Below are 17,914 nucleotides of genomic sequence, written 5' to 3'. Positions count from 1 at the left end.
TCCCACCAAACGAACATTATGAAATACCCTCAGAGAAGTTTTTCATAGTGAAATCAGAAACTAAAATGTTGTGCATCCACTTTCCTGCGATTCTTCAATAAAAACAAACCGTTAGCAAGGGTTCCAATTTCTGCTGGAACAGGGACAGCTTATTAACTTCAGTGATTGCCTCGGAGAAACCGAATAAGCTCTCTGGTCATGTTCCAGCCAACATGTTCCTTTCCAGGCCACTTCAAACCTTGCAAACACGTGTTTTTTCAAAACCCAGAGGAAATGAGTAACATAAGAAAATAACATGTTCCAGACCAAAAACAGATTGCTGTGCCAAGATGTAAGGTGACCTGCGGGGAGGGGCCTCGATTTATCCTCCCTCCAAGCATTTTTCAAAACTCGTAGGCCGCTCCACTGGCAGTATGTGTTTACTGTTGGAAAAGGATCGCAAAAAACAAAACAAAATGAACTTTCTTCATCATGCATCTTTCTTTAGGAATGTTCCATTTCAGTTGAGGTTCGAATAACTGGCTCGCGTTATCCTGTTTACTCAAGGAATGAAGCATTGCTGTTTGACCCAAGCTATATTGAAAATCTAATAAAAACAGAATTTGTGAAGCAAGAAATGCTGCAGGGAAATTGCGTCTTTACTGGAGCAGTTACTATATTATTAACTCGGCACAGAATAATGCTGCGCTATTTTTGAAAGAAATCTTGTAATCTACAACGTATATACTTAGCTCCTTCTTTACTAAAGTTTGCACACGTGCTTGCAGGATATAACACAATTTAGTCTTGTATATGTGTGTCTTTATTATAGTTCGTAGAGGGGGCGGGGCCAGCAGAGCTGGGAGATGGCCGTCTTCTCTGTGGCACCCATTCTGCTCCCCTTACCTGGGCCTTGTATGGTTCGGAGCTGAGTTAGGGTTGGGTGATGTAGTGGTGCTGGAACAATTATCAGAGTGGGGGTGCTGCCATTAATGTTATATCACTGAAGTCCTAGAGACCGTGATCCAAACGTCACTCAAGTGTAGCAAACGAGCCATGCCAGTTCAGCAGGAGGGTGTAAGGGTCTGATAAGTAACCGGTGCTGCGTTTTGGGGCACTTGTGAGGTAGCGCAAAGTCATTTACAGAAAGCATGTTTTCTGGTGAAATGGCTATTAAATTTGTATAGACATATAGTTTTACTGGTTAAATTATATAGTGAATATTTATCATTTGCACATCACCCAGTAAAGTGTCTTGATTTGTTTTGTTCCTGTTAAAATCGTTGTTTCTGTCACACTTTAGAATTACACAAATGTGCTTCATTTGTGCCTCCCTAATTGCTGATATAATTTAAAATATGCTTATAGTTCAATTAGTGGTATTTAAATGTTGCTGGTAGAAAAAACAGACATTCTGCTTTCTTTCCTTTCACTTTCTATAGCACATCAGGATAGTCAGCTAGATCACTTTTACTAAATCCTCTCACTGTGAAGTCAGAGAAATAAAAGTACATGTCAGTCTCCAAATAAAAGGCAATCTGACAGACCACCTAGCCTGACATTTTACTTTTATCTTTGAATGTTCCAAAAATGTGACAAGATAAACACACTTCAAACCCTTTTTATTGTTCTTTCACCTTCTGATCTCCAGTAAGATTATTTCTGGGGGTGCTGCAGCACCCTCTGTGCCCTCCTAATTCCAGCACATACCGGATAGTAGCATGCTCTGACTGTGGAGGTGACAGCTCACGTGAAGCCTGCTCCCAGAATTGGGGGCCTACGTCTGACCTAGTGATTGTGAGGGCTGTTCCCTCACTGCAGTGAGCAGAACGGAACCAAGATGGTGGCAGCTCAACAGTAAAGATATGTTAACCTGTCAGCCCTAGGGTGGCCTTCCCCCAAACCCTTTGTCTACTTACCTCCGATTTTTGCTGGATTTCTTTTTTGTTGGCCTTAGGACTTAGTGCACTTTACCACTACTGACCAGTGCTAAAGTGGTTGTGCTCACTCCCTTAAATATGGTTTAATTGGCATATACCTGATTGGCATACATAATTTAATTAATTGTCCCTTTGAAAAGTGGTATACCATATACTCAGGGTCTGTAAATTAAATGCTACCAATGGGCCTGCAGCACCTATTGTCCCACACACTTAAGTAGCCCTTCAAAACATTGCAGCTTGAATGCAGTGTCACACTGCCACGTTGACTTAGCACGTAAACCCACTTGCCAAGCCTTAAACTCCCCTTTTATTACATATAAGTCATCCTAAGGTAGGCCCTATAAAGACCATAAGGCAGGGTGCTGTGTGATTAAAAGGTTGTATATGTACTTTTAAGTTTTACATGTTCTGGTAGAGAAAAACTACTAAATTTGTTTTTCACTACTATTAGGCCTACCCCTCCCATAGGATAACATTGGAGATTCCTTATTATATTTAGTAAGCTGTAATTCCTAATTGAGAGGAGGTGGATATAACATGTTTGGTACCTATGCCATTGCAAAGATAAACCCTCTTTAATGGTAAAGTCGGATTTTTCATTACAATTTTGAAAATGTCTATTTTAGAAAGTATGGCGTCCAAATCCATGTGGTATGTGAAAGAAGACCTCTGACGACTTTACTACTTTATTAAAACACAACCAAAATCAATGTATGCTGCCAGTGGCAGCTGACATAATCAAAAAGTGGTGGGGCAGGTGCAGGGGGTCTGGGAGAAATAATACAAAAATAAAATAAGACTTACCTGAAGCGGATGCCTTATGCCTCGGTCTTCCCTTGCTTCCTGGTCCCAGAAAATTCTGGGACAGCATTATAGACTCCTTGTGCAATCCCTGTGCTGCTCTCATGCTATTACCAATAGCATGATAGCAGGGCAGGATTAGCCTGAGCGGACTGGTTTAACACTCGCTCATGCACATGGAGTCTGTGCTGTTTTCCAACCCATCTGTATAATACAGCTAGGTTGGAGAAACCTAACTGAGCATGTCTGTTTGGCCGGCCATCTTAGGCTGGCCAAACAGATATGCGCACTTAGAAGTGCCTACCACTTAATTCCTTCTCCCTCTCATGGCCCGGCCCCTCCCAGCTGAAAAATAAAACAATAGTAAAATATCATTTTATTTTTCAGCTGCTGGCTCGGAGCTAGTGGGGCGACGAATGCTGCCACGTATTGTTACATGGGACTGTGTTTCTCAGCGTTGGAAATTCCGCAATTGCGTGACAGAATTAATTTTCATGAGCTTTTGACTAATTAATCAAGGGGCCTTGGATCTTTATGTGAATTGCTTTGTCCTGAAGATGGTCTCTTAGATGTACCACAAGAGAGACTGAAATGTCGGCATCTTAAACCAAATTTCCTTTTAGTTTTTATTAAGACTCAACTGGGGAGATCTTGATACTATGTACAGGACAGACTTCACACCTGTCATTATATGTATTGGTTTATGTTACATTGGTTACCAGTGAAATGTAACTTAAAAAGATTTTAAGTTCTGTTATCGATGTAATGAAGTGCTTTCTGGTTTTCAACCCCGTATGATATGAGCATTTTCTTTAAATATAATGAAGAAGAGCTACACCCGATATTATGAATTGATTTCTTATCATTAATAACTTACACAAGTATAGTCATAACAGATTTCTTGATGTCATGGTAAGATATCCAATACAAAAGATAGAATTCAACAAAGTAGATCACAAAATATATCCCTTGTAGGCACTATTAGCTGATTCTTTTAGAAAGTTGTAATTTTTTTGCTTTAGTCCTTCTGTGCCTGCAGCCTGTCATAACAAGGTGTAGCTGACAGTTAGACTTTGTGGATTCTTCGCAGACAGTCACACAATAGAGGTTTTAGGTATTCCAGAGTGGGCCATCTGCTGGCAGGATGGGGGTGGGGACAGAGCTGAGCACAGTCCCACTTATCCCTGAATAGCCTGTGCTCTGCCTTCCCACAAAGAACCTAACAACCCTGTATTGTCACTGCAGCCACCTTGGAGTCAGATTAACAAAAAGTGAGCGACCCAAATAAACCCTTGAGGGCTTGGGTAATTAAACTGAAAAGGTAAAAGTGCCTTCAAGGGAATTAATTTTAGTATGTATTTTGTAATTTGTGATAGCTTTAAAAGGATGAATTCATAATCCTTAATGTGAACAAATCGAGTGCTATTAGACTCTAATTCAATGTAAACTCAATTTTAACAGGACACAACATATAAACAAAACACGAGGTGTATTAGAAAAATAGATTTTTATCAAAAGGAATTTTAAAGGATACACTTCATATACAGATAAGTAAACAAACAAAGAATAGGTCTGTGGGTACACACAGAACTAAATCAATACGTGACTCAACAGAACCTAAAAGACATCTATCCCCAGTCACATTGAATAAAACAAGATAGGGATAAGATGTAGGGTCGACGTTTCGGTTTCCTAAGAGTTATTTGTAGAAACCATCTTCAGGACTGCTGTCAATTGAAATCTGTGCAGAGATATTGTAATCTGAAATAAAAATATTTACAATTACAAATCTACATTAACTATATCTATTCCTTACACCTCGGTGACATAACAAGAAACATATAAAGAACACTAGAAACATTTAAGAAATGCTGACATGATAATGTACACAAAACATAAAAAACATTGTGAACCTAGAATTTATCTGTAGAAGATCATTTGGATAGTAAAATATATACACATTACTTGGTGCAAACAGATTTTTGTTCAAAAGCACAAAAGGTTTTTTACGCACTAGAACATTGGGACATGCGACCAGTTCAATAATCATGTAGCACTAATGCCAAAATTCAAAAAGAATATAGCTATGACAGTCTTATATTGTCATGATCCTGTAATTTGTCGAAATCTATAGTCACCTGAATGTAACAACAAGAGAACTCTTGTCAATTCTCATTTAAAATCTGAGCATGATAATTTATTAGCAAAGACAGGGATAAACAAGTAAACATGTTTTGAATAAACAGTTCCTTTGGAAATCGTGCGGATGTTATATGAAACCAAGGGAATTAATGTTAATAAAGTATTACCTCATTTCCTCGCACTACCAAAATGTAATGCCAATTCATTATTCTAAATTTTGAAGGGAAATGGCTGGTAGTGGTTTACATGTTTAGAAAAATATGGGGCCCCTGCCTAATTGAATGAACCCTGGCAAGGAAACAGCATATAGGGGTAAAGTCAGAACAAAAGTGCACCGGGTTATGTGCCTGATAGAAAAAGGGGAGGAAAACTAAATAACTAATGACTGGAAACACTCTAGTGTTGATTTCTTATGATATTTTATTTTTATAACATCTTTTTTTCCTTAGTAATTGTTTTTCTTAATTCATTATACGTGCAAATTGTTATAGATAAAAAGGACAAAACATGTGCAAATGGTGTAAAACTCGACAATTTGATTGATTATTAAAAAATACAGAAGTGCATTCCTTTTCAACGCGTTTCGGCGTGAGCCTTCTTCAGGAAGTCTGTATTCATGCACCAATATCTTAAACTGAGAAATAAAGATAACATGTCATTAGTCTGATATATCGTTTTCATACCTCACATGATTTATAAATACATTTAAATTGATAATTTGTTCGTTTTGAATGGATCTCTCTAGTAACACCTTGTGGTGACGGCTGAGCTAAACCTCGAATTCCCTGTATATACACGCGTGTTAAAAATAGAAATGAACATCTTTTTTATATACATAGCGTCAAAGATTGTCAAAAAAATTCACAAATTACATCCTTAAAAACTCTAAGTGCTTAGTGCATTATATACATTCTGTTGCTGTTTAATTATAGACATTGTAGCCTCTATATACACTTATATACATTTTATTTATACATTTTACTGACTCAAAATATAGGAACATGGAACTGATGTTTTGAGTTCTTTGATGATTACATACTCTAATGCATATTGGACTAATTTATACAGGGTGGCTGCATGATAGTGTGTGCGAAGGGGGGAAAGGGGGGGCAGGTAGGCCCTGATGAAAAGAACTGAGGATGAAGAATACAGGTAAGTGAGTAACCCAACCTGTCGGCAACAATAATAGTGGATATGAATAGCATGGGATGGTCAGAAACATTTCACATACTTTAATCTAGGGCACCTCTGATAACCACACATAATAAAAATGCCTATTTTCTGGGTCTAGCATACGAAGGCAAGAAAGAAAGTCACTCATGTATATACCTGTTGGCGGATGAAGCACGAGCGGATGTAAGTAAACTGTAGTATGATAAGGGAATCAGTCCACCTGCTGGTATGTAGTTGTCTGTAAAGTATTCTATCTGACAGAGACAATAAATCAAATAAGGTGGTTAATTTAGTCCCCTACCTAAATTAACCACCTTATTTGATTTATTGTCTCTGTCAGATAGAATACTTTACAGACAACTACATACCAGCAGGTGGACTGATTCCCTTATCATACTACAGTTTACTTACATCCGCTCGTGCTTCATCCGCCAACAGGTATATACATGAGTGACTTTCTTTCTTGCCTTCGTATGCTAGACCCAGAAAATAGGCATTTTTATTATGTGTGGTTATCAGAGGTGCCCTAGATTAAAGTATGTGAAATGTTTCTGACCATCCCATGCTATTCATATCCACTATTATTGTTGCCGACAGGTTGGGTTACTCACTTACCTGTATTCTTCATCCTCAGTTCTTTTCATCAGGGCCTACCTGCCCCCCCTTTCCCCCCTTCGCACACACGATCATGCAGCCACCCTGTATAAATTAGTCCAATATGCATTAGAGTATGTAATCATCAAAGAACTCAAAACATCAGTTCCATGTTCCTATATTTTGAGTCAGTAAAATGTATAAATAAAATGTATATAAGTGTATATAGAGGCTACAATGTCTATAATTAAACAGCAACAGAATGTATATAATGCACTAAGCACTTAGAGTTTTTAAGGATGTAATTTGTGAATTTTTTTGACAATCTTTGACGCTATGTATATAAAAAATATGTTCATTTCTATTTTTAACACGCGTGTATATACAGGGAATTCGAGGTTTAGCTCAGCCGTCACCACAAGGTGTTACTAGAGAGATCCATTCAAAGCGAACAAATTATCAATTTAAATGTATTTATAAATCATGTGAGGTATGAAAACGATATATCAGACTAATGACATGTTATCTTTATTTCTCAGTTTAAGATATTGGTGCATGAATACAGACTTCCTGAAGAAGGCTCACGCCGAAACGCGTTGAAAAGGAATGCACTTCTGTATTTTTTAATAATCACTCAAATTGTCGAGTTTTACACCATTTGCACATGTTTTGTCCTTTTTATCTATAACAATTTGCACGTATAATGAATTAAGAAAAACAATTGCTAAGAAAAAAAGATGTTATAAAAATAAAATATCATAAGAAATCAACACTAGAGTGTTTCCAGTCATTAGTTATTTAGTTTTCCTCCCCTTTTTCTATCAGGCACATAACCCGGTGCACTTTTGTTCTGACTTTACCCCTATATGGTAGTGGTTTACATCACATACCTGTAAGTCATCAAAAAAGTGATTTAATTCACTTTTTTGATGACTTACAGGTATGTGATTCCCTCGCTATATTAGCCATATCACATAATCGGACCATACTTAATAACAGATAGGTCCAATATCTCTGATCATTTATGTTTTAGCTCATCGGGCGATTGCATACCTCAAAACGCCACCATTAGCACAGAAAAGTCCACTACCTGCTCTATATGCTAAGAGGGTGCTGAAAACGTCGAATAGGTAAACCACTACCAGCCATTTCCCTTCAAAATTTAGAATAATGAATTGGGTTATAATAACCAAGTTATATATATTTAGGAGTGGCTCAACTTTGACATTGTATCTTGGCACACCTAAAGGCATTACATTTTGGTAGTGCGAGGAAATGAGGTAATACTTTATTAACATTAATTCCATTTGTTTCATATAACATCCGCACGATTTCCAAAGGAATGTGTATATATTTTACTATCCAAATGATCTTCTACAGATGAATTCTAGGTTCACAATGTTTTTTATGTTTTGTGTACATTATCATGTCAGCATTTCTTAAATGTTTCTAGTGTTCTTTATATGTTTCTTGTTATGTCACCGAGGTGTAAGGAATAGATATAGTTAATGTAGATTTGTAATTGTAAATATTTTTATTTCAGATTACAATATCTCTGTACAGATTTCAATTGACAGCAGTCCTGAAGATGGTTTCTACAAATAACTCTTAGGAAACCGAAACGTCGACCCTACATCTTATCCCTATCTTGTTTTATTCAATGTGACTGGGGATAGATGTCTTTTAGGTTCTGTTGAGTCACGTATTGATTTATTTCTGTGTGTACCCACAGACCTATTCTTTGTTTGTTTACTTATCTGTATATGAAGTGTATCCTTTAAAATTCCTTATTTTTCTAATACACCTCGTGTTTTGTTTATATGTTGTGTCCTGTTAAAATTGAGTTTACATTGAATTAGAGTCTAATAGCACTCGATTTGTTCACATTAAGGATTATGAATTCATCATTTTAAAGCTATCACAAATTACAAAATACATACTAAAATAAATTCCCTTGAAGGCACTTTTACCTTGTCACCTTGGAGTCAGGGCAGTGGAGTCAGGGAATTCTGTGCACTTCAAAGAACACTTCTAGAAGCTTTTCCAACTTTTCAGTGTAAGGGAACCAGGGTTTAAAAAAAGGGCATTTAGACCAACTCTTCAATTCACTACTGGACATGCAGAAGGACTTTCAGAGGAATGACTGCTGCTGTGACCTGCCATGCACTCTGCCAGGCTGATACTGTACCTAGAATGACTGCAGTGCTGCCTGGAGCGTTCCTTGAACACTAAGAGGCCAGCCTTGCTATTGAGCCCTGCATCTACACCTCCAACAAAGACTACCAGAAATGGCTAGTTTGCAGGCCTTCTGTTCAGAGCCATAGCTCAGAATTGAGTCATCACTCTCGTTCCAGGCTCCCGCCATCTTGAAACCACACTCAAACTAAAGGTGTCCAGACAGGCAATTTCCAAAACAGAGGACTTAAGCAAAATTTGACTAAAAAGTGCTCTGAGAACAAGGAGGAGAACGGGACCAACCTACTTGCCTATCTGTCTGAGGTGCATCAACCGTCAGATTGACTTTGCGGCTTCTCCTGCTAAAAACTTCTCCATACTAGCAAATCCATTTCATTGGTCCTTCAACAAAGGCGCATCCACCTTCGTGGAACTGTCTTCTACTACAGCTGTCCCACTTTTCTAAGCCCAAAGGTAAGCACTGACCGGGCCCAATCCACTTCTTGAGTGTGAACTGTGCTTCATCGTGGTCAGCCGTAACTTTCGACCATGCCCCAGTCTCACGCAACTAGATGTGCGCAATTGGTGCTTTGATCTTTTACAAATTCGTAACTTCAGTTCTACTGATTGAACTTATGTCATTTTGTTGTCAAATAATGTATTAAAATGTACACTATTTTTCTAAATTGGTATGGGATTTTTCATTTGTTATGTTTACACTTTGTTACTGTTTGCGTGCTGCATAAATGCTTTAACCTTTGCATCTTAATTAAGCCTGACTGCTTTTTTGTGCCAAGCTAGCCAGGGTTAGGCAGGAGGTTGATTTCGTGACTTTATGTGGTTCACCCTGCAAGGAATTGAGGCTGTAGCTTGACCAGGGCTCACACCCCAATCAACCAACAGTCCAATTTCTCACACGATCCATGCCACATACAAAAGAGATCTGGAGGAGGAGAAAAAACAGAACCCTTGAGGATACAAATGCCCGAGGGAGGCCTGGGTTGTGGGGAGTGGGATCCCCTGATCCCTGCCTGGGATGGTGGTAGAGGAACTGCAGTCCTGGAGTTTGTGGTTGCTCCTCTAGGATGACTGTTCATCAGTCAGAAGGGCAGCTTGAGGAACAACACTCAGAGTAAGTGAAGGGAGTGTTTGGTCTTGAAAGGCCTTTATGTGTGTAACTGGGATACTGGGAAAGTCACTCACAATGTTCCCAAATGAAATAATGAAGAAAGCTCAAAAGGTCAAGAATTTCTTTGCGACTAGAACTCAGTCTTCCATAGTAATCCTAGATGGTGATATCGATGAGGGTTCTGCATCCTACTCGGGGCTGGCTAAAGTTTAGTTGTCAGTCATCTCTGCCCTGAGCGATCTGCAACAGTCCAACCACCAAAAAGCAAAATAGTCTCACTAGAAGGGATCCTTCCTGGGCAATATGAAGGAAAGAGTAGCGCTCGACGAGTAAGCCGTGGGTAGGCTGGACGAGAGGGTTCCTGTGTTAGAGAAAGGGAAGGAAATACTGAGAGAAGAAGCTAACCAGAGAGAACATTTTGAACTGTGTGTCATTAATTCCCTGACACAGCCAGAGGCCAGAACGGAGATATTAAAAAATTAAGTGAAACCACTGCCAACACATTTTAGATCTACATCCAAGTAGCAAATTGGAGAACTTAAAAATAATCATGTCTGCAGAGCCATCAAACTACTGACAAGCTGGCCACCGGGACCAGAGCAAGGCTCTGGCACACAGCTGATGGATATTTTGAATTCCAGCCAGAGGTCTGCAATTCTCAGGCCGGCTGCAAATATATTGGATCTGTGTGCGAAGGGTACAAACGTGCACATTTCCCAGATACACCCCATCGACGACAGGAGCATGCACAGCATTAAATAGGAACTCATAGTAGCAGGACTTGTGGCATCACTGGTTCCTGGCTAACCTAATAGTGATAAGACAAGAGCAGGTCTTTACATTCCTCTACTGGACTCTGCTCTGGAGTTCCTTTTGTCTTCTGCTGGAGATAAAAAAATGAGTGACTACTTAATGTTCTACTGTTTAATTCCTGTGTTGTTTAACTGCTTAAATTGACCAGTCAGTCTTGTGTTTCTCTTCCTCTTCTTGGTGCCAGGAGGTTGGAGTGTAATAATTTTTCCTACGCATGCCAGCCATTCTTCTACCTGGGCATTTCTAAGGCTAGCGGTCAGGGGCATCGTACCATTGGTGCAGAGGGTGCAGCGCACCGAAGCCTGGAAGAGGTCCAAGTCTGCCCTGAACCTGCTGATGTTATTTTAAAGGCGGTCTGTTCTGATTTTTGTTTTATATACCTTGCATGCCAGGGGTTTTGCTGTGATTATTTTTCAGGGGCGGGCACAGAAAGAGTAGATGATAATGGGACACTTAAGGGGAGAGGGATGAAAGAAAAGGAGAGGATGAAAGAACGGGGAGGAGGCCAAGAAAAGGTAACAGAATGGGAAAAGTAATTAAGGTTGAGCAAAGTGGACAAAGGAAAAGGAAAAGGAATGAATGAGAAAGGAGGAGAGAAGGGAGGAAGGAGATGATGATGACTGAGAGACGAATGAGGGGGAAGATAGAGACTTAGAAAGGGATAAAGAGGAGACTATTACATGGATGCAGGAGATGAGATGAGAGGAGAGCGGGGTGGAGATAGGGAGGCAAGAAGGAAAGAGGAGTAGAATGATAAATTGGAGACCAGTAATTGACATTAGTGTGTAGCAGGTTCAGTGACACCAGGCGCGCTGCACCTCATTTATAGCAGTATTTTAGCACTGGCGTGGAGCCTTGTATCGTTGCTTGCACTAGGGCCCATGACTCCCAGGCTACACCACTACTGCGGTTTTCTATACACACATGACATAAAAGGAAGGATATATTGCTTTTGGAAATACTTGGATTCTGAGGCCGGGTACCTTGTATTTCTGCAATGGTTGGCGTTCAAAGTGGGACCATTCTTGATGAACTGCACAATCCGCTTGTGATAACTTCTATAATAAAAATTAATGAACATAAAATGGTTAACTAAGTGATGCAGTGTCATCACCTTAGGTTAACCTACGTTGCGCAAGTGTCTGCACAAAGCTTTAGTAAATACATCTCACCTGGTGACTATGAGCTCTGTACATTGCAGCTCGGAAATGTGGAGTGGGAACTACTGTACTGACTTTCTGAGCTCAACTGCCTGCAGTGCATGAGCTAATGTGTAGAGTTAGGCAGTATGATTTTGTTGAAAATGGGCACAGAGCCCCACTCTTTGCCTGTACAAGGCTGCGGAATAGGATCGCATGACCGCCAGAGTCCCTCCAAACCGAATGCTTTTCTCAGAATATTGCCAATGCATCCTTAATGTGCGAAAAGGTGAAAATGTTGTTCTGCCCACTCTCCGGATGACAGGACCTGCCTTATGAGATGTGTGCTCTGATAGATTGAGGCGCTGTGAATCTGGTGGGGTGCAGTGCCCCTGAAGCCCTGCATTGGGTTGGTTTGTTATGGTGAGAAGCAGTCAGAGTCCCAATTAGTTGAAGAGAGGAACTGCAGTGTGCAAGAGGTCACTCTTCCACAGCTGAAAATTCTTCCTCAGAAAAAGCTCACCAGCCATTGAGTGAGACTACAAAGGGACAGAATCCCAGGCAGATACCCATTCTTTGCCAGGAAAGGCAGCCATGTTGTGTTCCATAGATTCACGCCATACAAAGGCTGGTTTCAAAATTGTTGATACACAGAGTTTGCCAATGAGATTCATTTAGTATAGAGTGACTGATGCTGCGACGAGAGAAGTTGTGATTTGGAGATCATTCTTCTTTTTTATTACACAAGTGTTGTGATGGGAGAACTTTAAGAGGCACGATTCAGAGGTCTGAAGAGGCATGGAGGAGACCTGGCTAGAGTGCGGTGAGGCTGAATCCAATAAAGAAATGTTCTCTTTTACTTAGCTATTGGGTTAGAGCTAAATTCTCTCAAGTGGGAGCTTGTTACTGGCAATGCCTAATGAAGTTTCAAAGTCTTTGCAGAGCTGGCCCTGATGGGTTTCCAAAGTGAATATACTTAAAATATGAAAAATGTGCTTCACTGAAGCAGGTTCCACCAGAGCCCTTAAGCAGAATGTGAGATGCGCAGCTTGTCTAGCATCACTGCGTGTCCATTTTCCAGACCCTTTTCCACTTTCCTCTTAACTGCTTTTTCAATCGGCACAGTCTCCACAGCCCTTTATCTACCCTCTTTCATTTATAGTTGTCTTCCTACCTAATTCTCCCTCTCCTTCAATCACTACAGAAGTTCCGACCAGTAGTGTAAATCTAAACTCTTTGTTGCTCAAAAAAGCTGCATGAACAGATAAACTTTAGTGCTAACCTGCCTCCAAATCACTAATCCAAGCCATGCAAGATGCACTGTGTCTTATGGACAATAGGTTTCTCCTTCCTATTTGCACGAATGGAACTGTTGCAGAAGTGTTTTCTTGCTGGCAGCAATGTCCACGTGAGGGCTTTTATGTTTGAGGAAAACAGCGGGAGAAAGAAAAGGGGAAAGGGAAGAAGGGCAATGAATTGCTATGTGTGTGCACATTTACTGACTTCAGTTTCTGAGAAAGTTACCTATTTTCACATGCCTGTTATTGGCATGTCAGGGAACAGGGCTACATGGTTCTGATTATCCTTTAATTGCGATTCTTTTACTGAAAAGGAATGTCTAGTGAAAAAAATAAACAATTCTCTTTTCAAATTCTCACATCACAACATCCAAAATTTTCATTTCGTTAACTATGTTTGATGTAATTTGGAGATCCATTTTGGCATCTTCTGCCGAATTCTCCAATTTCACTTTTTTCAGGGTTGTTTTTCCCTGCTCTCAGTCATTTTTACGATTCCATAGATGTGTTTCTTTTCCCTTTTCACTTACTATGCTCATGTACTGGTCTTGTTATATATATATTTTTTAATGAAATGAAGCAACTACTGTCCATATTTTCCTCCTTTGTGTTACTCCATTTTGCTATGTTTCACTTAATGCAGTAATTTACCATTTTACTCCTCTTCTTTTCCTCATGTCCACCTTCCGAAGTTTAAAAGTTTAAGGTCTTCCTATAAGGGATTTCACAAAGGTATTCTGGAGTATGTAAAGTAGTAATTTTACGAACTCTGTAATGGCTTTGTGAATTGGCACCAGAATATCTAAAATGGGAATATTCATATTCAATTAGTACAAGAAGAAAGGACTATGCCCTCTTTGCACTTATACTAATAGGGAGTCAAATGTTTCTGGTCCGATTCATAAAGGCATGTAAGAGCAGGTAAAAGAGTACTCTTGTAGTACTATTTATCATACTCATAATTGGTTGCATGAATTTGCCATCCCCTGAGTTCAGAAGAGAATGAAAATCTGTCAATTTCTGGACGAAACTTTAAAGAAGGATTAGAATCCACTGGCTAAATTTCCTCCTTAACACTATCCCTATTGTAGAGAACATTTAGGTTCCTGCTTCGTATTTAGAGTTTTTTGATGAAATTGGAGGATTTTCAGTTCCCTCTAAATGTTAAATAAGACCGTAAATGTTTCCTGTAGGTCAGTCATTGCTTGGTAATATTTGTGGTGGGTACTGTTATCTGTGGTCTTTGTCCAGGAGTGTCCGATCTCCAATTGTGTAAGAGAATTGACCCGTGTGTTAATTTGATGCTCAAAAGGGTAGCTAGGTTTAGCAGTCAAAACATATTTTTGAAGGTAGTAGTAATTTGGGAACTTTGAGATATTGCGACACCGAAATAATACACAATAAAGTTAAATATCCATTCAGAGCTACATTTCTTAAAAAGTAACGATGGAAATTTAAAAAGATTAACAAATCAATCCAGAATGTTCTTTTACACAGTTTTAGTGAGAAGGAGCTACAATTCAAAGTGACGGTGTCCAGTTAAAGGACCACTGGTATATGCTGACCCTTTACATTGGGATATGGGCACCAGACAGAGTTGAAGTTGAGACCAATAGGATTTCACTGGCAATTGACCCCCTCAAGGTATCAAACTTTAGTGGTCTGTATCGTATTAATAGCTACTCAATGGCAAACGAGATGGTCTAATGCTCTGAAAACAGGCTACCGCCCTCTGCCAATGTGATATTATCATATGTACAAGGATGAAAGATAAAGGCTTTGTTTCCCTCTGAAACTGAAAAGGTGGGTACATAAACTCGATAGATTTTAGTAATTATATCACAGGAGCCACATGAGTGCAATCCAGATTTTACACACTCACAGTTTGGGAATGCTAGGCCTTGGCACTCTTACTGTAGAAAATGACATGTTTCACATAGAGAAACCTCAGCTCTTCAGTGATGCCTATACAAAGCCTTGATATAACGCTACTCACTTAGAATCCATGCATACTTTAGTTATATATTCTACGGAAGTTGTCTCTCATAAAGTGCAGGAAACCTTTCTTGGTGTACTATGTTCAGAAAATGGAAACACATTATCTTTGCAAACATACCCTTATTTAAAGACTGAAATGAAAATAATATGTGATGGGCATACATTTAACATACAAATGATAGCTAGAAAAAAAGTACAAAGTGAGTTAGAAGAACACAGTCGTCCACAAGGATAATACCTGACCTGCATATTGTCTCTTCTCCTCTCCCAGGTCAATGACACTGTTTTCTTTGCTTATTTCGACCGATTGCAGCTCCTTCTCTAGCAAGAGACTTTGGATTTTTATGTGCTGTTGCTTGATCTGATGCTCCAGCAGTCTCACTTGAGCTTTGAGTCTCAATTGCTCTTGCAGACAGTTCTCAAGAGCCTGCATGGAAAACAGTATTAATCAGACTAAAATTAGTGATGTAGGAGGTTCCTCCACTGCTCCAAAAAAGAGATAAAATAATGAACAATGCTTTAGATTTCAAAGTTGGAGTTTGATTCATACAGCAAGAATGTGAGTAGAAAAAGTCATGGTATGTTGAGCATGCAGTGAAGGGGGGCCAGTAATCAGTGTTTTAAGAATTGTAGAGAGTGTCTAACTTTGTGAATGAGAGGCAAATTTTATTCTAGTGTTGATGCACTTTGTGAGAATTAGGACAGTGTGAGGATTTAGGGGCAGATTTACGAGGAAGTGGTGCAGCGTGGCACTACAAGCCCTTTGGCTGCTCCACGCTGCAGCACTTCCGAAGCATAGGAATGCAACATATTTACAAGGATATGTCACATTTCTGTGCTTTCCCCTACGCTGGCGCACAAACTGCTGCCATGCGCCGGAGCAGGCACCCTTGTACCATGGTGCAAGGATGCCTGCGTCATGGGGAGATTGTTTTTGTGCAGGAAGGGTCAACTTACTGCACAAAAACAATCACTACAGGCATTTAACTCTTTCAATGTGTGCTGTAGAATGCAGCACGCATGAAAAGAAGAAAAAATGAGGAGAAATGAAAACATTTCTCCTCGTTGCGCCTCGCTACGCTACCCCTAGGGTGGCATTGCATTCAGACGCATTTCCAGATTCACGATTCCTCGTAAATCTAGAAATGTGTCTTGTTTCATGGGTGTTGCGTGGGAACACCCACAGCAACACCCATGGAACACCCCTTTTCACGCAAAGTGCTGCGTGTAAAGGGGACATATTTACAGGGACAGGAAAAGCCACACAGGGTGGCTTTTCCTGTCTTTGTAAATATGGAACAGGGAAACACGTAACCAGTACGTCACAAAAAGTGACATACTGGTGATGCAGGGAGCTTGTAAATCTGCCCCTCAGTGTTCAAGGTGAGTAAGAAAATGGAGTTAGTCAATATGATCTCAAGGTATAAATGTGTCAGTCAGTATAATAATCGGGTCAGGTTCAAAACTCATTTAATGCTGCGGCAGATGACATGAAATAAGGTATATTTCATAGTAAACCATGAACATGCAGATACACAACCATGTCAGGCGACCCCTGACCCAGCTCGCAGGCCAGGTCGCTCCCCTGCTGCTGCACAGCTCCACCTGTGTGTGAGCGCCTCCCACGCTGCCTTTGCCTCCCTGGCCGTGAGTTCGATCCTGTCGTTGCCCCTGTGGTAAAGTGTCTCAGTTTTTTGTCTGTAACCTGTAATTCTGTGATATTGTACTGTTCTGTTTCCTGCTTCCCTCGCTCTTTCCTCGTTCTTTGCCTCGTTTCATCCCCTCCCCCCTCCTCCTTCTGTTCCCCCTGCCCGTTCTCGCCGCTGCTCCCCTGCGGCCCGCCCCCTCGCTGCCCCGCTCCCGCCTCCCAGCTGATCCTCCCTCCCTCCCCGCCTTAAATGGCGGCCGATGCGCGGGCGCACCGATGGCGTGCCAGAGGCAATCCCATCTGCCTTGTCTGCGCCTGGACCGCTCCCAGCGCCAGAACCCCTGGACCCCGCGCACACCACGACATTAGACTCCGATACAGCGCCAGCACTCTCCTCACACTCAACACCGGCCGAGACCACCGCTGTTTCCAGGCTGACCCGAAACGCACCACGGACCTTTCTCCTGCCGCACCTGCAACTTCACCTGCAACAGAACCAACAAACCAACAGATACCGGAACCAACCACCTTCGCTGCATACTCCTCAACACCCGCTCCGCACGCAAACACGCGGTCGAGCTCTGGGACCTGCTCGACACATCCGCCCCAGACGTTGCCTTCCTGACCGAGACCTGGTGGAACGACTCCTCGGCCCCTCGACATCGCCATAGCCATCCCGAACGGCTACAAGATCACCCGCAGGGATAGCGCCAACGGAATCGGAGGAGGTTTAGCCATCCTCCACAAGTCCACCCTCAAGGTCTACACCCATGCAGACGACACCCTCAACACCGCTGAACACCTGGACTTCCGGATCCACACCGACCCCAACACCACCCTGAGAGGAACACTCATCTACAGACCCCCCGGACCCGGGCTCAGTTCAGCGACTCCATCGCCGACCTCGCCAGCATCCACTCACTCACCTCCATGGACTACATCCTCCTCGGGGACCTGAACTTCCACCTCTAGAACAACAACGACGCCAACACCACCACCCTAATCGACAACCTCGCCAACCTCGGCCTCAGACAACTCGTCACCGAACCCACCCACGCCGCCAACCACACGCTTGACCCCGT

The 17,914-nt window shown here is 41.2% G+C and overlaps 1 protein-coding gene across 1 annotated transcript in view; it reads right to left on the bottom strand.

The window, feature by feature from the left end:
* The window catches only part of FGL1 (fibrinogen like 1), a 400,048-nt gene that overhangs the window by 271,622 nt on the left and 110,512 nt on the right, over positions 1–17,914 (bottom strand). Inside the window, exon 3 of the mRNA XM_086962574.1 lies at positions 15,428–15,611. Coding sequence (XP_086818700.1) covers positions 15,428–15,611 — 184 coding nt within the window. The remainder of the gene's footprint in view (positions 1–15,427; positions 15,612–17,914) is intronic.

The sequence above is a fragment of the Lissotriton vulgaris genome, chromosome 3_1 (genome assembly GCF_964263255.1).
Source record: "Lissotriton vulgaris chromosome 3_1, aLisVul1.2, whole genome shotgun sequence".
Lineage (NCBI taxonomy): Eukaryota > Metazoa > Chordata > Amphibia > Caudata > Salamandridae > Lissotriton > Lissotriton vulgaris.
The sequence above is the reverse complement of the archived record's forward strand: the minus strand, read 5'-3'. Positions and strand labels throughout refer to the sequence as shown.